The sequence below is a fragment of the Gloeophyllum trabeum genome (assembly GCF_000344685.1).
Source record: "Gloeophyllum trabeum ATCC 11539 unplaced genomic scaffold GLOTRscaffold_00016, whole genome shotgun sequence".
NCBI classification, from domain to species: domain Eukaryota; kingdom Fungi; phylum Basidiomycota; class Agaricomycetes; order Gloeophyllales; family Gloeophyllaceae; genus Gloeophyllum; species Gloeophyllum trabeum.
Genome location: NW_006920425.1, coordinates 576,438 through 597,457, shown reverse-complemented (window position 1 = coordinate 597,457; position 21,020 = coordinate 576,438). Strand labels below are relative to the sequence as shown.

The window sequence follows — 21,020 nt, the reverse complement described above, 5'->3', positions numbered from 1 at the left end:
AAGTGTGGCACATGACAAAATAAAATACAGACCAATGCCAGTCATTGACACCTTTCTCAGGCTCCTAAACCATCCATTCATAGCATTGTCCTTTACCAGGGTGGTGTGGAAATATTATGTAAAAAATGTATTATATGGGAATTACCAGATACAGAACGAACAAGAGGAGGAGAACACTATAGGACGGCTGGCACAAATGTCGTCGCCGAGATCCCCGAGGCTGACTAAGCGGACGGTGGCTGAAGCCTTTCAGCAGCGGTTGGCGGGCGATGTAGAGAGCATCTCGACACCTACCTCGTTGAGCTCACTCAGAACACATATAAACAGGTGCTAAAATGGTTCAAGACCAATGCAAATACCTTTGGTATACTTCTGACACTCAGAGGGGCTTGTCTATAGCCATTATGCCTCTTCAGCTGGATATTCAGCCTTTGGTACTACTGATAACCATTGCATGAGTATACCATTCAGTTAAGACATTTTTACACTGCTATAAAGTACACCTAGCGGTAAATCCCAAGGTAATAAGTTGTAAATGGTTGCGTGAAGGCCCGCCGACCACTGCTGAAAGGCTTCAGCCACCGTCCGCTTAGTCAGCCTCGGGGATCTCGGCGACGACATTTGTGCCAGCCGTCCTATAGCGTTCTCCTCCTCTTGTTCGTTCTGTATCCGGTAATAAATTAAAAATAGATTTGTATTATATAACACTGCACGTGCGCCCTAGTAGAGGAGGAGCGAGAACGCTAAGGACGGATGGTTTAGGAGCCTGTATAAAACTGGTCTCCCTGAGATCACCAAGTATGACTAAGCAATCCAAAAGTAGTCATGGCTGAAGCCTCTCAGCAGCAGTTGGCGGGCAACTGAAGAAACACCTCGACACCAGAAAGTGCCAAAACTGAAAGATGCCTGATTGATACCATATTAGTTTAACCACCCTGCATGACCTATTGCCCCCTGGAGCATCCTATTATGCCTCTTAAACCCAATGTTCAGCCCTCAGTATCACTGTTGATGATTGTATTTATGCACAGTTCATTGATACATGGTAATTTACCTCAACAAGTCCCAAACAACAGGGATCGCTGGCTAATTGCATGTGTTACACCCCACCAACTGCCGCTGAGAGGCTTCAGCCATGACCGCTTTTGGATTGCTTAGTCATACTTGGTAATCTCAGGGAGACCAGTTCTATACAGGCTCCTAAACCACCATCCTTAGCATTCTCGCTTCTCCTTTACTAGGGGGCACGTGCAATGTTATGTAATACAAATCCATTTTTAATTTATTACCGAATACAGAACGAACAAGAGGAGGAGAACACTATAGGATGGCTGGCACAAATGTTGTCGCCGAGATCCCCGGGGCTGACTATGCAGACAGTGGCTGAAGCCTTTCAGCAGCGGTTGGTGGGCGATGTAGAGAGTGTCTTGACACCTACCTCATTGCACTCACTAAGAACACATATAAACTGGTGCTAAAATGGTTTAAGACCAATGCAAATACCTTTGGTATACTTCTGATGCTCAGAGGGGCTTGTCTATAGCCATTATGCCTCTTCACCTGGATATTCAGCCTTCGGTACTACTGATAACCATTGCATGAGTGTACCATTTAGTCAGGACATTTTTACATTGCTATAACGTACCCCGAGTGGTAAATCCCAAGGTGATAAGTTGTAAATGGTTGCGTGAAGGCCCGCCGACCACTGCTGAAAGGCTTCAGCCATCATCCGCTTAGTCAGCCTCCGGGATCTCGGCAACGACATTTGTGCCAGCTGTCCTATGGGCTTATGTACTATAGGTGTGGACTTTTAGATCAATTAAAGAAATTAAATTGAAGGAGAGAGAGAAAGAGAAGGGAAAGACACTCCATTCCAGCCCCGTGAGCTTCAGAAGGGGTATATTATTCAAAGGGTATACTAGTGCTATATTCAGGGATCTCCCATGCCTTGAAATATCCCTCGAGGCTAGTTTCTTCAGTTTCCACAGCACATGAATTTTGCTTCGCGGCACTGTGCGCCGTCTTAACTCTCTGGATAGCTTAAGGCAAAACCTGGTGGTATTTAAGTTTGAATGGACGCCTCTATGCGTATCCCACTGCTCATGTGAATTGCAAGCAATCAAGCAACCTGGAAGTCAAAATCATTTTTTTTTCAGCAGCGCTGTCACGCTGCTCACTTTATGCATCCCAAACTTAATGAACCACTTGTCACTTATCTACCTATAGTACTCTACCTAGCTATGTGTCCCGGATCTCACAGTACAGATATAACTCTTCAGCCCCAATTTTGGGAATGAAATAGCACCATAAGCAGCAGCAATAAAGTGCATTTTTGGTCAAATTCTCCAACAAAATATATCTCTTTCATTTTACAAACAATTCTGGATGGGATCGCTTCAGTAGGAAGCTTGCACGCATCGTGAAAAGATAGGGAGGCTGGAGGATGGCATGTGCATGCGGTGCCACAAGTGTGAGAACACCTGCCGAATACAGTATAACAATTCGAAGTCCGAAATATATCATTCAAACTCAGTTATAGATCTATTTCGCCACACCTATAGTATAACTGCTGTCCTATGGTGTTCTCCTCCTCTTGTTCGTTCTGTATCCGGTAATAAATTAAAAATAGATTTGTATTACATAACACTGCACATGTGCCCTAGTAAAGGAGGAGCAAGAACGCTGAGGACGGATGGTTTAGGAGCCTGGAGCCTGGGTTCTATAGTGTTTCTTCCACTTGTTCATTCTGTATCTGGTAATTCTCATATAATACATTTTCTTACATAATATTTCCACTCTGCCCTGATAAAGGAGGAATGAGGTTTAGGAGCCTGCACCATCTTGAGATAGATAGCTGAAAAATAACAGCAGCCTAATCACAGGATTCTTAGTCTCTGATGAACTTGAAGAGTTATGGAGGCAGCAGCATGCACAGTGCTGCTCAGGCTACTGTTAGAGCTGATATAGACAACCCTTTGAAAGGCCAAAGCTGTTAGGAAGTGATGTCCTGAGATAACTGGGCCACGTGCCAACAGTTATGTCATCACTACCTCAGTAAGCATACTGAAAGGTAGGTCTGCCGGGCCAATGCCAAACGGTCAAGTCAAGAGTCCAGGTAATTGCTGTATTCAACAGGAGGTTGAACTAGGGAATACACGGGTTTTCCTACAGTATATATAGTAACTGGTATAGGGGTTAATACCCAAAGAAGAGAACAATAAGAAAGGACATGTAAGCTATCCTGTGAGAACATAACTCAGAGAAAGGAGAAATACAAGGCCGCCCATTGGTAGAAGATGAGTCAAGAGAGATAACATGTGAAAAGAGATAGCATTCATGAGAAGTTGTACTCAGAGAAGGGTACTGTCCAATGGCAATGCTTGGAATGAAAATGGAATGAGATAGGCATGGGAAAATCATAACAAAAGCCTCACTAGCCAGAGGCCCGAGTCCAAGTCTTGACTCATGAGTAGAACTTAGACCACAGTCGACTCTCAAGTAGTAGAGCAATACAACAGCATAGGAGAGATGGGGAGAATAGGCCAGCTAGCATGTTCACTGGTCATGCCCGGTTGAACTTGACCAATCAAAAGGGACAGTCTTCCTGGGAAGTCGAGCTCGACACAGTCAACTATATACTGAACTGGTAGTAGTAGAAGTTGTGCAGCATTTTCTGACTTCTACCAGCAAGGGGTCACGGTTGGTGTTAGCCAGTGCCCACTGCCACACGAGGGAATCCAGCTGACTATTGCTTTATGTGACATACCCGGACCCTAACCACCAGGGCAGTCCCCCCCTCCCTGAAAGACAGTCAGTAATCTTCACCCCAACTGCCTCACCTTAACCCACATCCTAACCAGGGGGGCACCCGCCCCCCCGGGAGTCCGGGACCCCTCCAACCCACACCCTACCCCAAACCCTAACAGTCGGGCAGGGGAGCAATGCTTTCTGCTAGTTCGCTGTGGCAAACAGTTGCCGGCGGCGGAGCGAGGTGCTAGGGGAGGCTCGGGGCTGCCGGGAGATGTGGCACTATTGTGGCCAAACTGGTATAAGTCAGAGATCGAACCGCGGAACTCCAACTTCTACTTCTACCAGCTTGGTAGTACCGAAGAATTGGGGCGAGGTCTGTCTGATAAATCTCGCCTTGAATGGTATACATGGACCTAGGTGCTCTCTGCAGAGTCTACACAGGTCCAGCAGCAATTCAAGAGCATCGTCTATCCCATATGCATGGCATGGGATAGATGATGCCGGTGCAACCATCAAACGGGCTGTCGGCCACGAGTACTATACACTGATAGCCTCCAGGAAGGACTGTTCCACTGGGTCTATGAGGGTATATATGTAATGTCCACATATCGGCTACGAGTCGGTGGACCTATCGGAAGGTCCAGGCACGCTTCAGAGTTCAATACGCCAAGTCGTAATCAAGACAGCTCTGACTGATCTTAACATTCAAGCTAACATGCTTTATAGTGATAGAAATACTGCAGCGTAGCCAGCCAGCGACAGAGAGAAACCGACACATGAGACTCAGTGAAGGAATGAGTGTGGTAACGGAGAAATAGCAGTGTTGAAAGCGTCCAGTTAGTTGTGCACCAAGCCCAAATAGACCCCAAGAATGAAAAAAGGCCAGACCTCAACGCCTACACTGCTCCTACAAGCTTGTTCTTGCTCGTACCCCCGATCTGCCGACGGTAATCCGCGTTCATGTACTGGGCCCTGTCGTTGTTATCAGTGCGGCGGACGAAGACCCTCCGACCACGAAAAAGATATCTCCTTCTGCGATCAACTGCTGCGTTACTGTCGACAGTGGTGTCGCTCTCGAGATTGAGACCCAGAGTCCCCGACACACTCGCGGCCAGATCCGCCCCAGCATCAGCGGCGGCCGACAGGTTGGTGTTGCTCGCGAGGTCAACATCGGCAGCAGTGTCGGTGGCCACCGAAGTACTACTGGAGATAGTTGAGTCGACGTCAGCACCCAACGTCAGGCCAAGGCCGTCGCTATCGCCTTCTTCCTCGCAGTCCTCCGTGCTACTAGTATCCCCAAGGCCGACGGTAGTATTGAGGCTGGTGGAGCTTCCTATCTGGACACCAGTAGGAAGGACGCCGATATTGGCACCGGTGCCCAGGCTGCTGCCGAGCGAACCCGACTCCGGGACGGGTCCAGGTAGTGTTGATTCGGAGGATGGCGAACCGGTAGTAGAGGCATCACCATTGCCTTCGGTTCCAAAGCCAATAGTGGTTGCAACCCCAGTAGATAGAGAGCTCGTGACGTTGGTCAGATCATCAGGAACACTCGTGGTACCAGAAACCATGGAAGACGAGTCTGCTCCAAGACCGACCCCGACTTCAAGACCGACACCTGACTCGAGACCAGCGCCAGTACTAATGCTGGATCCATTAGATGGAGATTCTTCTCCGGTTGCCGTAGCGCTTCCTGCGGGAGAACTAGAGACCCCAGTACCAACGCCGACCTCCGTAGAATCGCCTAGGCCGACCGCGGTGTTGAGAGTGGTCCCAGCAGATCCAGAGACACCAGTATCCACGCCTAAACCCAGACCGGAGCCGACAGTGACGTTGGCAGAAATGTCACCGCTGGCCTCAACGGAAGTACCAGCTTCCGATCCCACGTTCGAAGAAGCCTCACCAGAAGTGCATCCACATGGTGCGCCCGAACCGTTACCAGCGTCTTCACCCCCGCTCGATGTACCAGCGGAGGAAGATGGCTTAGACCCGGAAGATTGAGCCCCAACATTTGTGCCAGTTCCAGTCCCGGTTCCAGAAGTCGCGGTGCCTTCGCCGCTGACACCGGTAGAGATGGGCGTACCAGTGCTTGAGCCACCCCCAGAGGAGACTGAACCACCACTAGAATCTGTGCCGGAATCGATCGCCTTGGGGACGCTGCTGACAGACGTGCGAGAGCTGACAGTACTGCTACTGGAAGTGGAAACCCCATCACCGCAGTCCTGTCCGGATGAGCCATTGCCGGGGGTGCCAGTAGCAGTCGTCACGGTCCCGGTCGAACTGACATGACCGCCCTTCGCCATGCAGCTTTCACCAGTTCCGCTCTTGGTGTAGCCAGCGTCACATTGGAAGGCGCATACATCGTCCGCAGAGCACATGGGCTGGGAGTGCGGAGGGTAGGAACACTGCTTCGATCCCGGCGCGCCAATAATCTACAGCAAACGATTCGTTGTCCTTCAGCCTCAGGAAGTCGCGGTAAGGAGCGCACGTACCAGCTTCGAGAGCGCGTCAGTCACCACGCTAGTCCCAAGGGTATCGACCAGAAGAGCGGCCTTGGTGTCCGACTCAAGATACACCGGCAGCGCAGAAAGACATAGACAGGTGTCGACACCGGTGAGAGCATCCAAAGAGATACCAAGGAGGTTCGTCGACGAGATCGCATTCGCGTCGATATATGCGCAGGTATCGAGGAGACTGTCCCTCCGGTTGAGCGGCCGGAGACCACGAAGAGCAGGGCGGGGGAGAGCTGCAACGAGCGAGAAGGGTAAGAGAGCGTGGGCGACGCTGAAACGCATCGTGGGCAGGGAAAGAGTGGAAGTCCGCTGGGCGGTGCAAGGGTGGACAAGAAAGAGTTCCGGGGCAAGTTGGAAAAGCGGAAATCAACCACCTCGAGGACTTATATACCTCCATCCCGTGGAAGCACTCGAAGGAAGCACGGGGAAGGAAGGGTGCGTCGACGGGAAAGGGAATGCGATTGCCGGATTCGGAAGGACCACTACCAGAATGAGCGTTTGTACGGAAGCGCAGATCCTTGCCACACTTCCTTTGGACTCTTCACACGGCTTCGGTCCCTTCACATTCACGTCGAGGCTATAGATTCCGCCGTCAGTGCCACACCACCAATCACAGGGCGAGGAGCGGGACAGTCTCGCGACTGAGGTCAACAAGGACTAGAAAATGGATATATTAATATGTACAATGGATCCTAGATACATTACCCTTGTAGATACACTTATTAAATCAAGCATAGCCAACCCAACAATTCGCACAGATTATAGCTTAGCCTTGGCCTTGATAGCGGTGACCTCGGTCTTTGCCCGGTCGCGGAGTACTCGCCGGAGGATTTTGCCTGAAGGACTAGGAGAAAGGTTCGACATCAGTGTTGCGCTGCCATGAATAATTTCTTTTTACTCACTTCTTAGGGATAACGTCGATGATGGCCACACCTCCCCTGAGATACTTGTGCTTCGCCACACGCCCGCGCACCCATTCCTGGATCTTCTTCTCGAAGGCGTCCTTATCCTGCTGCGACTGTACGGACTTGGGATTTACGTGCACGATGTACGCCCTAAGGAAGAATTAGCCTGAGATAAAAACAAGCACAATCCAGCCACAATTACCTAGGTACTTCCGTGGCCTCCTCCACGCTCTCGACTCCGATAACGGCGACATCAGCGATTTCAGGGTGTTGTATGAGCATTTGCTCCAGCTCGGCGGGGGGAACTTGGAAGCCCTGTCATATGCCACGTCAGCGTGATGACGTGTAATTGAAAGAGCGGTACACGCCTTGTACTTGATCAACTCTTTCCTCCGATCCACGATATACCAGTAGCCATCCTCGTCCACTTGTGCTACATCTCCAGTCTTGAACCACCCATCTCTTGTGATCGAGTTCTGTGTTGCCTCTACATTGTTCAAGTATCCCTGTTGTCAGGCCTTCAGCTACTTGCAACGGTCGGTCGATCAAGGCGCTGACCTTCATGATACTCGGGCCCCTAAGCCAGAGCTCCCCGCTCTCCTCCTTCGTCTCGTCAATATCCACATCTTCCTCGCTCAAGAGACGCGCTTCCAGATGGGGAACCAGGCGTCCGACAGACCCGACTTTTCGGATACAATCTTTGGGAGGGAGCAGGAATGCGACAGGCGTAGTCTCCGTCAGCCCGTAGCCTGTATACAAGACACCGAATTCAGCATCCAATAAAATGGCGCAAAGAAAAATGCAAACCTTGGGTAATATCGGTGGTAGCACCCACGCTGTGCAACCGGTCCTTAACCTTCTTGACAAGCCCGGCACCCAGCGGGGCAGCGCCCGAGATCATCAAGTTCAGCGACGTCAAGTCGTACTTTCCGAGGGCTACTCGGGACGATCAGTACTACATCAAGTCAGGTGCAGCCATTCACCCACCAGGATAGTTAGTCAGCACGACCAGGACTGGCGGGACGACCATCATGCAGGTAATCTTGTACTTCTGCACGTTGACACACCATGCCTCGGGGTTGAAGCCTGGCATGATGGCGAGCGGGGCATTCTGGGTGAGCGGGTGATGCAGGAGTCCGGTGAGACCTGGATATCTAATTTTAGTTGAAGTTTCGCCGGACAACCAAACGACGTACCGAAGATATGATAAAAGGGCAGGAACCCTAGCATCACGTCGTTCCCAGACTTGAGGTCCCACACCTCGTTGAGCATCTCTGCGTGCGACGTCACGTTATAGTGCGTCGTCTGTCTTCATGGTAAGGCCTGGAACACGAAAACTTCCCCTTGCACGCACCTCGACACCCTTCGGCCGCCCGGTGGTCCCACTCGAATAGCACAAGTATGCCGTCTCGTTCACTTCCAGCCCCGAGAATTGCTCCTCCTTCTGCAGGGCCCCCTCCCCAAGCAAGTCCTGCATCCACACCAACCCCTCCACCTCCTTCGTCCCCGCGAGCTTCCTCTCCTCCTCAGCGCTTACACTGCCCCACCCACTCCCGCCCGCAATAATAATCCGCTTCCGCGCCTCCTCCCGTCCCTTCGCGCCATACACCTCCCCAAACATCTTCAGCGCGACCGGCAGCAAGGCCGGGTGCGCGAAGATCAGCTTCGCGCCCGAGTCCTTGTACTGGTACCCCAGTTCGTAAGGAACGTACGAGCTGTTCGCCAGCGTCACTTTCAGGCCCGCGGCGATGCTCCCATGCAGGAGGACCGGGAATGCGAGCGAGTTTGGGGAGAATATCATCACGGTGTCCCCCCGTTTTACTTTCACTCCCCCCTGCGGGAGGGCGGGAAAGGCGTTCGTTAGACCATGGCCCCATTGCAGGGCGAGGTCCTTGAGCTCCCCCCGAGAGATCGACCGTCCGGTGACGGTGTCGATGAACGCCGTCTTCGATGCGGTCGATGCGAAATTAGGACCTGAGAACAGGTAAGTAAAGACGGAGCATTGCGGTAAATGAGGTCGGGGGTAGGTGGAAGTATAGACTTTCATGGTCGAAACGAAGGGAGGGACGCGATGGACAGACGAAAAGCTTTCCGGGGAGGGCGTTATGGCTCGTGTTATATAGCGTATTACCCTCCTTTCACCTGCCGCGTTCTGGTGATCGCTGGGTCCGAGACACCACCGCCACATCTTGCGGGCGTACCTTTCGGACCGCCTCTGTCGGATGGTTCGCACGCCACATCGCTGGGCTTCGACTGGCCGCACATCACGCTAGGCTTTGCTCTTCCTGTTCCGCTGCACTCATCGCGTACTGGGTCTTCGTGCAAGGAAAGCCTCCTCATTCTCCACAAATAATTAACAATTGAAAGTCTTCAGAGTCTGCACCGGCTTTCGGAGATGCCGGTAGCCCCTCCAGCTCCTTGCCGACCGGTATAGAAGATTCTTTTCGACTCGGAAGACCGTTCTGAAAACATGAGGTTACGACGCTCGCATCTGCAATAGAATACTCGGGTACTGCAAAGACAGTCGACCACGGCGTCTTACAACTGTCTGCCTCTCCTTCCTGTCAATGCCAATAGGACGAATGCCGGAGAGTGAGCATGGCCTCTGAGACTGACGAGCCTTACACCAAGTTATAACCATTTGAGGCCGCTCTCTGTCTGGCCTTCCCGGATTACGTGATCCTACCCTCAGGCATCCTGCAGCGTCCGGCTATGTCACTCCCGGCTACCATTTGTGTCTTCTAAGACACGCCGGCATACAGGCGATGTTGGGAACCCTTCGTCATTGTCAGAGCCTGCTCGGCATCCATCGAATCAAAGCGCATAATTACAATCTCGAGAGAATGCGCGGTCCTACTCATGTTGCTCGTATTGACTTTATCAGACCAGTAGTGAACGAGCCACAATGCTTTCCAAACATATTGACTTGCAAGTGCGTCTTACTTAAATAATCATCTGCTCAATAAGTTAACCACGTTTAGTGCCCCCCAATACCGACATTAATTAATATCTACCGACTAAGCCGCGCTGATTATGCCGGGAAGGTTCGTAGCGAAAGGATAGTCAATATAGCCCTCTGCTCCCTGTGTATAGAATGTTGCTCTGTTGGGCGGGTTGACGGGTAGCGACTGCTTCATTCGCAAGGGTAAGTCGGGCTACAGCAACCATCGTCAGCTTTTATCCGGGTGAGTCCTGCAAACAGGAACGGTGTACTCACGTTCGCCAGGAAAGCCCGTCCAAAGGCGATCAGGTATCCATACTTGTCCGCCGCCTCGAACGCCGTCTTGCAGCGATACTCACCAGCGCTGATGATCGGCCTGGGCTGCCATATCTCGCGGATGAAGTCGTTCGACTCGTCCTCGCTGATCGGCTCAGCAGTGCCAGCGCCGACAATGCCCGGCTCGATGATGTGCAGGAAGGCGATGTCGGGATACTCATCCCGCAGGCGGGAGATGAAGTACTCGAACGTCGGGCGCGGGTCCTGCATACGCATATCTGCGCTGGACTCAGCTTAGAGTCGCGGCGGACTGCGGTGCGCTCTCACCTCCATATGTGCTCCATGGACTGATCCTCACTGCGGTTTTTCGCTCTCCCACGACGTCCGTGACGGCTTTGATTACCTCCAGGGAGAACCGTGCCCGGTTCTCTATCGACCCGCCGTACTCATCCGTACGCTGATTCGCGGTGTCTTGCAAAAACTGGTCGAGCAGGTATCCATTCGCACAATGGACCTCCACACCGTCAAAGCCCGCCTTATGCACGGCGTTATCGGCAGCCGTCGCAAACGCCTGCACGTACTCCTTGATCTCCGCGACAGTCAGCTCGCGGGGAACGGGCTCGGGCTGGTGCTTGAGGGGGATAGGCGAGGGGCCCGCAAACGCGTCCTGCAGCCCTTGTTCCTGGAGCACGGCTGCGTCCGCCTGCCGCTCCATGGCGTACAGCTGCATGTATATGTACGAGCCGCGCGCGTGCACGGCGTCTGCCACCTGCGAAAAAAGGTTAGACTGGGCCCGGATACTGTATTATGGCAAGCTACTAATGACCTTCTTCCATGCATCCACCTGCGCGGCGTTCCAGATCCCGGGGGAGAAGGGGCGCCCGCCAGCCTGGGGCGAGATGAAGGTGCCTTCGGTGATGAGCAGCGTGCCGGGGGCGCTCCCCCGTTGGCTGTAGTATTCAGCTGCGAGGTCGGCACGGATGACAGACTGGGCGTCCGCGCGGCACCGGGTTAGGGGCGCGAGGACGATGCGGTGCGCGAGGGTCAGGTCGCCAATTTGGATGGTATCGAATAGCTTGGATGTGGGCATGCTGGCTTTGCTGGGTCTGTTGGGCTTGCGCTGTGGATGGCATTATCTGGATTCCAGGCTGGCTTTTATCGAGTGCCTACTCGCTGACCGAGCGCCTTGGCTTACTAACGCACTTGATTAGCAATCTGTTGTCGAAGGTGCTATGCCCCTGATGGATGGAGGTTCGCAATAATTCCGTGATCACTTACAGGCTGCCAATGCCCGTTCTCCTGACGTTTCATGTACATGGTCGAGTCGAATCGGGGGTGGACCACCGATGCGAGAATTAGGTGGTCGGCTTGAGGACGCCGACATCACCCATGTTGGTCAGTCATACAAGCTAGATTCACTGATGTGGTTATAAGAAACCAGGAACGGCCTGAAGAAGAATTCCGCTAGGGAGAAAAGCTATCAGCTCTATTACACGTCGAGCACGGAGACTCAGTAATCAGTGGCTGTGAACGTGCAGCATATGGAGACATTTATCGGCGGCGTCATACCCAAGTCATACCTCCTGTCATATTAATACTCTGATAGAAAAACAAGACATTGCATTTAATTATGGAGTATTACATCTAGTCGCAGTGTGTATATGTACGTTAAGGTGTGTCCATCACTGAGTCCATCAAAAGCAGCAGAGCCTACGCTCCCAAACGACTCCGCAAGGTGCTCGGTGCACAATATATAGACGGAACTAAAGCCGAGGGACAGGCGTGACAGCTCGCTCTGGTGCGTACTTGGCCTGAGGGAATAGACAATGATATTCAACGCAAGACCAAAGGACGAAGAGTGATGGTGCTTACCATCTCGTTCTCTTTCTTCATGTATCCGCACTTCTCATAGAAGGCTACAGTGCTCTGAGATCAGGACCTCCTTCCTATCCCGTACAAACTATACCACTTACGGATATTCGCATCGCTGCAATTCAGAATCGTCTTGTAGCAGCCACTCCTCTCACTAATCCCCGTCAGCGCCTGAATGATCCTCAAACCGAGCTTCTTTCCCTGCTGTCGCTTATCCACAGCTATATCCTCAATGTGCCCCACGCTCGAGAGCCCCCTCAAGAACTTCCGCTCGACAAAGAGTGTTCCCACGGCGACAATTGCGTCTGAGGCCTTGTCGACTATGACGATAGTGTAGTATGTCTTGGGCGTAGAGCGTATTGCGTTGAACTGCGCAACCCACGCGGGCTCGCCGGGGTCCGTCACGATGGTGAGCACGGACAGGACTTGGAGGTGGCCACGACGGTAGTCTGTGGAGGCTAGAGGCCGAATCTAGGGAAAATGAAAGAAACATTAGTTCAAACAATATACCCAGACGAGAGACACGTACGTGTAAGTCAGGATGTAGCTGACTCTTCACGTCCTCCCCAATTATGTCAGGCGGGAACAGCAGGTCAAGCTCAGAGTCGGGCGTGAAAGGCATTATTAACGTTGAAGTTCCAGTGGAAAGTAGAGTCAGAGTCTATAAAGAAGAAAAAGACACGAGCAGGGAGGATAGGGAAACGAAAGGAAAGAGAAGGACGGAGCTGGCACTTGAGGCAGGGGTGACGAACGTTGGTTGCCTTTTATATCGATTATATGGGCGCTCTTACAGCATCGTCGCAACCGAGGCGGTGAGGCAAACCCCGAGGTAAAACAGCCTCTGAAGCTGTGGCAGTCGGTGCTAACTATCTGTTTTCTGTTTTCCAAATGATGCACCGATGTGATGCATGAATTAGTTCTCCAATCGAAGGATGCAGAGATATTCGAGCAGGAGGATTGCCGGAGGGAATCATTCGAACGAATGAGTGCTGTACGTATACGGCAGAACTTCGGATAACACATACACCCTTCGTTCGTCCCGGGCGAAGCAGACGGAAATGTAGTCGTCATACATTGAGATCGATAGCGAAGAGTGCAGAAACAAGGCGACGGACTGACACCGCGAGCCAACGACTGTACATGAAAAGCATGGTGCATGATGAATTGCCATTCGCCCTGTCGTAGCGTGCCGGGCAGCATATGCCATACAAACGGATCCATAAGTGCAACCCAACCCGACTCAACGACCGCCCTTGGAACCCTTCATCTGCTGTCTCGAGATCTTGGGGGCGCCAGCGGGTCCCCGAGGAGCCTTCAGAGAGTCCACATTAGCGCCACGTTCCTCCAAAGATACGGTAGGAGACATCCACTCACCTTGGGCTTGTTCGTAGCCTTATCCTTCTCCTTCTCCCGCTTCTCCGACTTAGCCTTAGCGATGGCGGCTTGGCGGGCTTCGTTACGCGCCTGCGCGGTCTGGTTGCGGCGGGCGATGATGGAGGCAAGGTCGGCACCAACGATGCCACGCTGGTGCTTCACAGTCCGGCGCGAACGCTTCTTCGCAACTTCCTCCGTGATGCCCTTCTTGTGCATCCGACGGTAAACCTGTGTCCATGCGATCTTGCGCGGATTCTTGCGCTGCAGGAAGAGGGATTCATTTTTCGAGGTCGCGAAACGGAAGATCTGGTGGAGGAGAAAGTGCTGGCCTAAGCAGAGAACAGCGGAACAGTCTATAGAGACTCACTTTGCTGTCGCCACGGACGAACAGCCTGCCCTTGCTGGGGTAGATACGGTAGCCGGAGAACGAGTCGATTTCGACCTTCTACACTCCCCATCATACCGTCAGTGCTCTGTCCTCCACAAAGTAGTCAAACTACGTACCATCTGCAATCGCAAAGCAACCAAGAAGGTAGTCGGTCAGTAACGCTCTGAATCCTCATACCCAATCCCGGCGGTCACGCCTCATCCAAGCCATTCATGTCCAATCCATCCTGTTCCGCCCCGCTTCTCTCACTCATCTCGTCCATAGCATCGTAGGTCCCTCCCACCGATAGTATAATGCAGAAAATCATGGATTCGTGCTCACCTTGAGGGATCTCCGGGACTTGCAGCTGTTGTTGTGTGCGTCGGGCGGGCAGTACTCGATGAGGGTCCCGCGCGTCGGGTGTTGCCGGAATTCCTTGGGACCCGTGGGACCACGCGGTGCCACACTGCATTTCGTAGCTTCTCCCCCGCATCTACTTTCTTACAGGCAACCGTTTATTATTGAAAGAAAGTAATGTCTTGTCGTTCTCTTCTGAAATTCGCGTTTTTTCCAAATGACCATGGAGCTACATACCTCCCCACCGGCCTACACCGTCTTCGTGGCATGGAGATTGTGGCATCCGATCTGTCCGGATCAGGGCACAAGGACAACCAATCTGTGGACGCTTTGGAATAGGCGACCATTGACGATCGAGGTGTTTCTACCGCACTCAGACCGAATAACCCTGAGGGGAAGCCTGTTATACCTCCGGGCTTCCATCTGAAATCGTTTCGTGTGAGGATGGTTGGTGTTCCTCTTCTCGCTCAAATCTCCCATTACAATACCACGAAGGTATAATAAAAATGTGAGGACGCCCTCGGCTTACCGCCCCTGGGTTGCTGAAGCGTTGTCTCCGTCACTCATCGTGCTTGATCCTTGCTGTCCTAGGAGTTGCTTCCTTATTCATTGTCGACGTGTAACATGGGGCGAAGACCTGCAGCTTTGAGTGTCTTCGGTCTATCCTCATACCTACACCAAATCTGGCGTGAATGCAATGGTCAAAGCGGAATGCACACACGTTCTACTCACGAAGCATGATGGGCCCTGCGCCGGCTGGACGTGATTGAAGATCTCAGAGACAGCAAGACGTAGCAAATGACTCGCTGCCACATAGAGATCAGAATTACATTGGCTTATGCAAGTCCATTCGGATATATCATGATATAGGCAATACGCCGCTGACAAACTTCACGTCCAGGCCATCGTCATCGATGAATAGGGTTGTCCAATGTAGAACGAATATCTACAGCCTGTACGTACAGTACGGGATCACAAAACTATGACGACCCCCTGCGAACAACTTTCTAAGCAAAACTTGTTATTAAGCGAAGGCGCTCGGTCAGCAAGTAGCCCATGGATAAAAGCCAGCCAGTGAACTGAGAATGACATCCAAAACACAACCTGCGACTCACGATGTCTACTTCCAAGCTCTTCGAACCCATCCAAGTGGGAGATGTAACCCTCGCGCACCGCGTCGTCCTCGCGCCCCTAACCCGGTGCCGCGCGGACGCCCAGGCTGTCATCTGCGCCGACCTCGCAGCAGAGTACTACGCCCAGCGCGGGAGCGCCCCCGGCACGCTGCTCATTAGCGAGGGTACTCTGATCACGGCCAAGGCTGGTGGGTGGGCCTTCTGCCCCGGGATCTGGAATGATGCGCAGGCGGCTGCGTGGAAGAAGGTCAGTGGTACTTCCAGAGGATGAGAGCCTGTTCCTGACTCTAGTTTAGGTGGCGGACGCCGTGCATGCGCGCGGATCGTACATATACATGCAGCTGTACGCCATGGGACGCGGTGCCCGCCCGACAGTGCTTGAGGAACAAGGATTCAAATTGGAAGATGTGTTCGTGGCCCCCTCGCCTATCCCTCTCAAGGATCGACCGGAGCCCATCCCCCGCGAAATGACTGTCGCGGATATCAACGAGTACGTGCAAGCGTTTGCGACAGCTGCCGGTAATGCCGTGCACAAGGCCGGCTTCGACGGTGTGGAGGTCGACTGCGCGAACGGATTCCTGCTCGACCAGTTCTTGCAAGACATGACCAACCATCGCACGGACCAGTACGGCGGTTCCGTAGAGAACCGGGTGAGGTTCCCGCTGGAAGTCATCAAAGCCGTTACGGACCTCATCGGAGCGCACAAAACCGGCATAAGAATCAGCCCTTGGAGTACCTATCAAGGTGAGAGCGTACGGCAATCCACTGCTGGCTTTCAATTCAGTTAATCATCTCGCAGATATGCGTATGGACGACGCGCGCCCGACGTTCATGTGCTTCCTCTCCCGTCTTCGAGATGACCATCCCGGTATTGCGTACATACACATCGTCGAGCCGGGCATAGCTGGGAACAATTCTGTCCAGCGTGTCAGCGGGGACGACTCGAACGACTTCGTTCGCGAGATTTGGCAGCCCAAGCCGATTATCAGCGCTGGCGGATATAGTCGCGAGACGGCGCTGGAGGCCGCAGACAAGCACGGGTATCTGATTGCCTTTGGACGGCTCTTCATAGCGAACGTAAGTACACCGACAATTTTGCAGGACTCCGGCGTATGATAGCTGACGAGGGAATCACTGCAGCCTGACTTGCCGTACCGGATCAAGGAGGGCGCACCCTACAACCCGCCCGATAGGGCAACGTTTTACACACATGGAGCAGAAGGATATGTCGACTATCCCTTTGCTAGTGACATTCCAGACATCATCAGCGCAGCTTGACAGGGAGGACATTGGGAAACACGAGATGAACAATGAAGCTGAGATTGCATAAATAATACGTACTTACTTCCTGAAACCAGAGGTGCAGGAGCAGTCCGTTACTTTTGGGTCCAATGAATGACACTCCCCATGGCTGCCTGCTTTGACGGCAATAATACCCACATGAGCGGACAGATGTCGTATCTCTCACCATGGTTCAGAATGAAGTTGCGGCATCCAACGAACGGTCATAAAGAATCAGGCACAAGTTAACACAAAGATTCTCCGAAGGCCTCTGGCCCGGAACTTCAGAAACGTCTGTACAAACCTGCGACTCTCGCGAGACGTGCGTTGTTGACCGTTGAGATGTAAAGCATCATATGACTTGTGATAGAGATCTTCGCGTCCGTCTAGAGGATGTCAGGATCTTGTTCACGCTGCAAACACCCAAATCAAATGTCGGAAGCAACCGACTCCCATTGCCTCCGACTCAAGGCGAGCACGAGGAAAATCGCAGCAGAGTGCATGTTTGGTGGCGTAGTTGAAGACGGTCCCAGCGAGGTTCAAAACATATAGTATCACACGGTTGTCAAGGGGGACGGGTCGAACACAAGCGTCGCCGATGGCATACTCCCTATCAAGGTGCTCACTCGTGAGGATTGGAGATCCGGAGAACGTCGTCGTCGATAAGAAGCAGATTCGTACACATGTGCACATACGCGAGTCGGATGGCTGCTACAAGAGATGGTCTCGAATGGTAGCGATGCCAATATTCGCCAGTAGTTTGTTTGTTCGCCCTGAGAATTACGTTGACGTCTGGCGTTGTAGTCCCAAGTTGAGACGCTAAGGCACAGAGGTCCAAGTCCACTTGCATCTCGCCACGTTTATCAAACTTGAACGGAGAGCAGAGCAGCTTCGACAGGGAATTGCTAATCAAATTAGTTGTTAGTCAGCTACAACACACCGCTCGTTAAGCAACTAGCCTTGTCAGTATGTTGGAACCAATGCGATGCCTTCGGATATTGATAGCCAGAGGATGTGGGCAGTGAGTTTTGGCCTTGTGCGGATAGAACGTACTTCCATATTAACACGAATCGGGCGCAGCGTAGCTCTAGTAGACTTTGAAACCGGATCGAACCGCTGATGCTGGCCAGTGAGGGCATAAAAACACGCGGGTACACATTGCGCCTCGCCGGGGAGATCCGGCGAACGTGCAAGTAGTTTGCGTCAGTGGAACGGAGAGGAATGATCTTGCACGATGAAGCGGGCATCCACGATGCCTCCATACAGCGCATTTACAAGTGGTAACATCTGATCCGCCAGCAAGGTGCCAAGGCCTGCACTTTGAGTTTTCTAGATATACTGTACATCATATATCTCGCGCCGAAGACCGTCACGACTATTGAGGCTTTATGCAGAATTTCGCATCAGCTCAAGATCGTAGAGACCGGGCTCAGTCACTCACGCTGCGAGCATGCAGTTTACATACACTACCCGGCAAAAGCGCGGTCACTATTAGCTGGGCCACTAAACCCGTGAGGAAATAGTACCCACCTTTCCCAGCGATAAAATACATCCCGATATACAGAAAGGTATGCGGAAAGGCCACGTACTTTAATACCAGCTGGGTTGGAACGACAGGCTATAGGGACCTAAAGGAGGAGCTTACCACGATTAAGAACGTAAAGGATGCGGCACTGCTGCAGCGTCAGGTATATGTCGGACATGGTCGCAAAGATAATCACGCACAACATCATCACACCCGCCACCACGCTGTATCTGATCAGTCGTGTGACTACTGACCTGGTGAATTTGAAGTCAGGCTAGCCGTCGATTCTATGCCGTCGGGAGCCTACCTATTTATGGATTGTGCATGCTCTCTGGAGACGTAGAGCACGTAGCATGTGCTCGCAGCGATGCCGAGGTCGGTAGAGATCGTAAAAAGAGCGAGTAATTTTGATGAAGTCTGTATAATATTATTATACGGAGTTGGCTCATACACTTGCATGTCGTACCGATAGGACATCATCGTTGCCTTCAAAGGCGGGTGACAGCAAACTGTAGGGAAGTATGAGCGATGTCATATCGCGGCAATCATGATGAACGTACGATCGTGTAACATAAACTACGAACATCAGTGAACTAGTGCAGGGCCAATTACGGTAGACTCACCTATTGAGGTCGCTGGTCATGTTTGCCCAAATTAGCGGAGGAGGCAAAGCCAAACAGCAGCCATTTCCTCACCAGCGCAGAGGGATGCCGGGACGAGCTGCCGAGACGAGACAGTCAGAATCATTCACAGGCTACGGCACAGATGGCATACAAGGATGAGAGCGCAACGCTGTTTCTTGACTGTATGACAGAAGTTTCACCAACCCTGCCTCCATAATGCAGCGGAACTTACACTTATACAGTCTCTGTATGTAGAATCTGAAACACAGAGGTTACGCGATGGCAAGCAATCCAAGCCACACATCCTGCATGTTATAGATTGCGTGGGCTTACAAATGAGCGACGGTGCAAAGTATTTCCTGTCAGAGAGAGTTAGCTACTTGCTCGGACGTCTTGATGAAGACCAACCGTTGGGATCATCTGGGCCTGACCGTGCGGCCACAAGTTGGTCAATGAACACAACAGGCATTAGAATGTACCATACACTCAGACTCCTATCGATTGCAATTACAAATAGTGAGATGCGGGCCAGGCAGGCGAAGAAAAATATCACTCGCCAGACCGCGTAGTTGTAGGCGCCTTCGTTACCGTAACATCTGGCGACCAAGTAGTGCCACATGCTGTGGCAGGCCAGACATTCTTGTAGAGTATCCAGCTAACATGATGATGTGGGAAAAATGTGGAGGATATACCAAAGATTCGACATACCACGAGGACCATCGCAACCTGAGGATGACAGTGTCGTCAGTTTCGCGCTCCATTGTGCTTTGAGAAGTCACGCACCGTCCACTTCCATACCAGTCTATCGTGATGGTACTTGTGAAAATAACAAAGGAATTGTCCACAAGTGATTCCATATAAGCTAAGTAGGTGGCAGATATTAGCGAGAGCGTATATTGGAAAACAAAATTGGCACCGACGCAGTGCACACTATAAAGCCGCATAAGACGGCTCCCCAGGTGACTCCGGCCTGCGACATATCACCGCCTACAAGCCGAGGTCCGCAGGGGAGTCCCTACTCTAAGCCAGCGTTTATATGCGGGCCCGCGCCTCGGGCTGGAATTTTTCAGGAATAGCAGGGGGTCAAACCAGAGGCAGCAGAAATTGAGGGATGAACGTAGAATTTATACAACTTGAAGATGCCATCGGAAGTGTCAAAATTCGGGTTGGCCGAATGCCGTCCTTCTCCTCTTATTTGTTGAATCTAGCAACAATCACTGCGTTTCTGACGACAGAAGACCAGAATTGGTTCGGTAAGAGTTTAGACTACTGCAGTCTATCCCCGATAAAGTGGCTTCGCAGCCCCACAAATGACGGCGCCGGGCCCTAAGGTACCTCTCAGGAATACCCTGTCTAGCGACTGGGTGGGCAACCCGTGCCGGCCCAGAACAACCCTTGAAAATATCGGACGTACGTAAGTGCAACACGACAATGAAATGAGCCAAATGACACACTGCCCGTACATCGTAGCAGATATATTCCTGTAACACAGGCGGTCGCTATACTCGAAAGGACCTGAAATCACGGCGCGTTTCATCAACCAAGTCGTGCCTTCAAGCTTAAGTGAACTAGCTCTCGGGAATGTCGAGCTTCGTATTCTGATTTCTCAGGCGTCGCGCACTGAGTGGTGAGCACCTGAGCGTAGAGGCGTGGGTGGGTTTTTACAAGGACGTTCTTACCTTGCATCTTTTCTGTCCGCTCGGCTGCTTTTGGCAGTTGGCCTCGACGTCGACCCGTTCCGCGACTTCGGGGCGCTTTGGCAACGAACGATCGCGATCAAATGCAATCAATCATCGAACGCCACTGCTATATAGGTCTCAAATCAGTGTTGTGCCAGTTCCGCAGGTATCGTCCCATAAAAACGCTGAGGTGTGACACCTCAAAATATTGAGGTGACGGCACCTCCGAATATTGAGGTGCATCTAAAAATAGAAACAAGGGTTGGGCCACGCGAAAAGAAATGCCCGCGCACAGAGTCGAACTCTGGACAGCGGGGAAAAGGATTACATAATACTACAGTGAGCGCACTAGACCGCTACGCCATAAGGCAGTGTAAAGGTTACAAAATACAGCCGCTATGTAGTCCTGGGAAACAAGCGCGCCCTA

The 21,020-nt window shown here is 52.1% G+C and overlaps 6 protein-coding genes across 6 annotated transcripts; 1 reads left to right on the top strand and 5 right to left on the bottom strand.

Moving 5' to 3' along the window:
• Positions 1-4,646: 4,646 nt before the first annotated feature.
• Positions 4,647-6,542, bottom strand: GLOTRDRAFT_133215 (uncharacterized protein; the record flags this gene model as incomplete). Its single annotated transcript, XM_007872122.1, has 2 exons — positions 4,647-6,179; positions 6,240-6,542. 2 exons carry the CDS (start codon positions 6,540-6,542, stop codon positions 4,647-4,649), a joined length of 1,836 nt encoding a protein of 611 aa, XP_007870313.1.
• A 372-nt stretch (positions 6,543-6,914) lies between these two features.
• Positions 6,915-9,310, bottom strand: GLOTRDRAFT_66060 (acetyl-CoA synthetase-like protein). Its single transcript, XM_007872121.1, has 9 exons — positions 8,520-9,310; positions 8,362-8,470; positions 8,153-8,311; positions 7,973-8,101; positions 7,724-7,914; positions 7,534-7,671; positions 7,368-7,480; positions 7,163-7,315; positions 6,915-7,104 (listed from the first exon to the last, which is right to left on the bottom strand). The coding sequence occupies exons 1-9, from the start codon at positions 9,210-9,212 to the stop codon at positions 7,020-7,022; spliced, it is 1,770 nt and encodes a 589-aa protein (XP_007870312.1). The 5' UTR covers positions 9,213-9,310; the 3' UTR covers positions 6,915-7,019.
• An 872-nt stretch (positions 9,311-10,182) lies between these two features.
• GLOTRDRAFT_141101 (FMN-linked oxidoreductase) lies at positions 10,183-11,487 on the bottom strand (the record flags this gene model as incomplete). The annotated part of the gene is made up of 4 exons (XM_007872120.1): positions 11,209-11,487; positions 10,710-11,151; positions 10,383-10,660; positions 10,183-10,320 (listed from the first exon to the last, which is right to left on the bottom strand). Exons 1-4 carry the CDS (start codon positions 11,470-11,472, stop codon positions 10,183-10,185), a joined length of 1,122 nt encoding a protein of 373 aa, XP_007870311.1. The 5' UTR covers positions 11,473-11,487.
• Positions 11,488-11,988: 501 nt separating this feature from the next.
• On the bottom strand, positions 11,989-12,988 carry GLOTRDRAFT_66052 (acyl-CoA N-acyltransferase). Its single transcript, XM_007872119.1, has 4 exons — positions 12,784-12,988; positions 12,356-12,725; positions 12,255-12,298; positions 11,989-12,193 (listed from the first exon to the last, which is right to left on the bottom strand). Exons 1-4 carry the CDS (start codon positions 12,874-12,876, stop codon positions 12,146-12,148), a joined length of 555 nt encoding a protein of 184 aa, XP_007870310.1. The 5' UTR covers positions 12,877-12,988; the 3' UTR covers positions 11,989-12,145.
• A 257-nt stretch (positions 12,989-13,245) lies between these two features.
• Positions 13,246-14,316, bottom strand: GLOTRDRAFT_66050 (uncharacterized protein). Its single transcript, XM_007872118.1, has 4 exons — positions 14,133-14,316; positions 13,996-14,073; positions 13,629-13,934; positions 13,246-13,566 (listed from the first exon to the last, which is right to left on the bottom strand). Exons 1-4 carry the CDS (start codon positions 14,133-14,135, stop codon positions 13,495-13,497), a joined length of 459 nt encoding a protein of 152 aa, XP_007870309.1. The 5' UTR covers positions 14,136-14,316; the 3' UTR covers positions 13,246-13,494.
• Positions 14,317-15,468: 1,152 nt separating this feature from the next.
• On the top strand, positions 15,469-16,763 carry GLOTRDRAFT_49063 (FMN-linked oxidoreductase; the record flags this gene model as incomplete). Its single annotated transcript, XM_007871976.1, has 4 exons — positions 15,469-15,732; positions 15,782-16,229; positions 16,285-16,562; positions 16,626-16,763. 4 exons carry the CDS (start codon positions 15,469-15,471, stop codon positions 16,761-16,763), a joined length of 1,128 nt encoding a protein of 375 aa, XP_007870167.1.
• Between the last annotated feature and the right edge of the window lie 4,257 nt (positions 16,764-21,020).

What these genes read in the sequence shown, in the direction of transcription:
- GLOTRDRAFT_66050 (XM_007872118.1), bottom strand. An exon ending in TCGTCCGTGGCGACAGCAAA is followed by an intron (nt 13,935 to 13,995) that starts GTGAGTCTCTAT and finishes CTCCTCCACCAG; the next exon opens with ATCTTCCGTTTCGCGACCTC. An exon ending in AGGCTACGAACAAGCCCAAG is followed by an intron (nt 13,567 to 13,628) that starts GTGAGTGGATGT and finishes GACTCTCTGAAG; the next exon opens with GCTCCTCGGGGACCCGCTGG.
- GLOTRDRAFT_66052 (XM_007872119.1), bottom strand. Translation starts at nt 12,876, where the DNA reads ATGCCTTTCACGCCCGACTCTGAGCTTGACCTGCTGTTCCCGCCTGAC. An exon ending in TTGCAGCGATGCGAATATCC is followed by an intron (nt 12,299 to 12,355) that starts GTAAGTGGTATA and finishes AGAGCACTGTAG; the next exon opens with CCTTCTATGAGAAGTGCGGA. An exon ending in TGAAGAAAGAGAACGAGATG is followed by an intron (nt 12,194 to 12,254) that starts GTAAGCACCATC and finishes CTATTCCCTCAG; the next exon opens with GCCAAGTACGCACCAGAGCG.
- GLOTRDRAFT_66060 (XM_007872121.1), bottom strand. Translation starts at nt 9,212, where the DNA reads ATGAAAGTCTATACTTCCACCTACCCCCGACCTCATTTACCGCAATGC. An exon ending in CGTGCTGACTAACTATCCTG is followed by an intron (nt 8,102 to 8,152) that starts GTGGGTGAATGG and finishes CGTCCCGAGTAG; the next exon opens with CCCTCGGAAAGTACGACTTG. An exon ending in GAGGCCACGGAAGTACCTAG is followed by an intron (nt 7,316 to 7,367) that starts GTAATTGTGGCT and finishes ATTCTTCCTTAG; the next exon opens with GGCGTACATCGTGCACGTAA.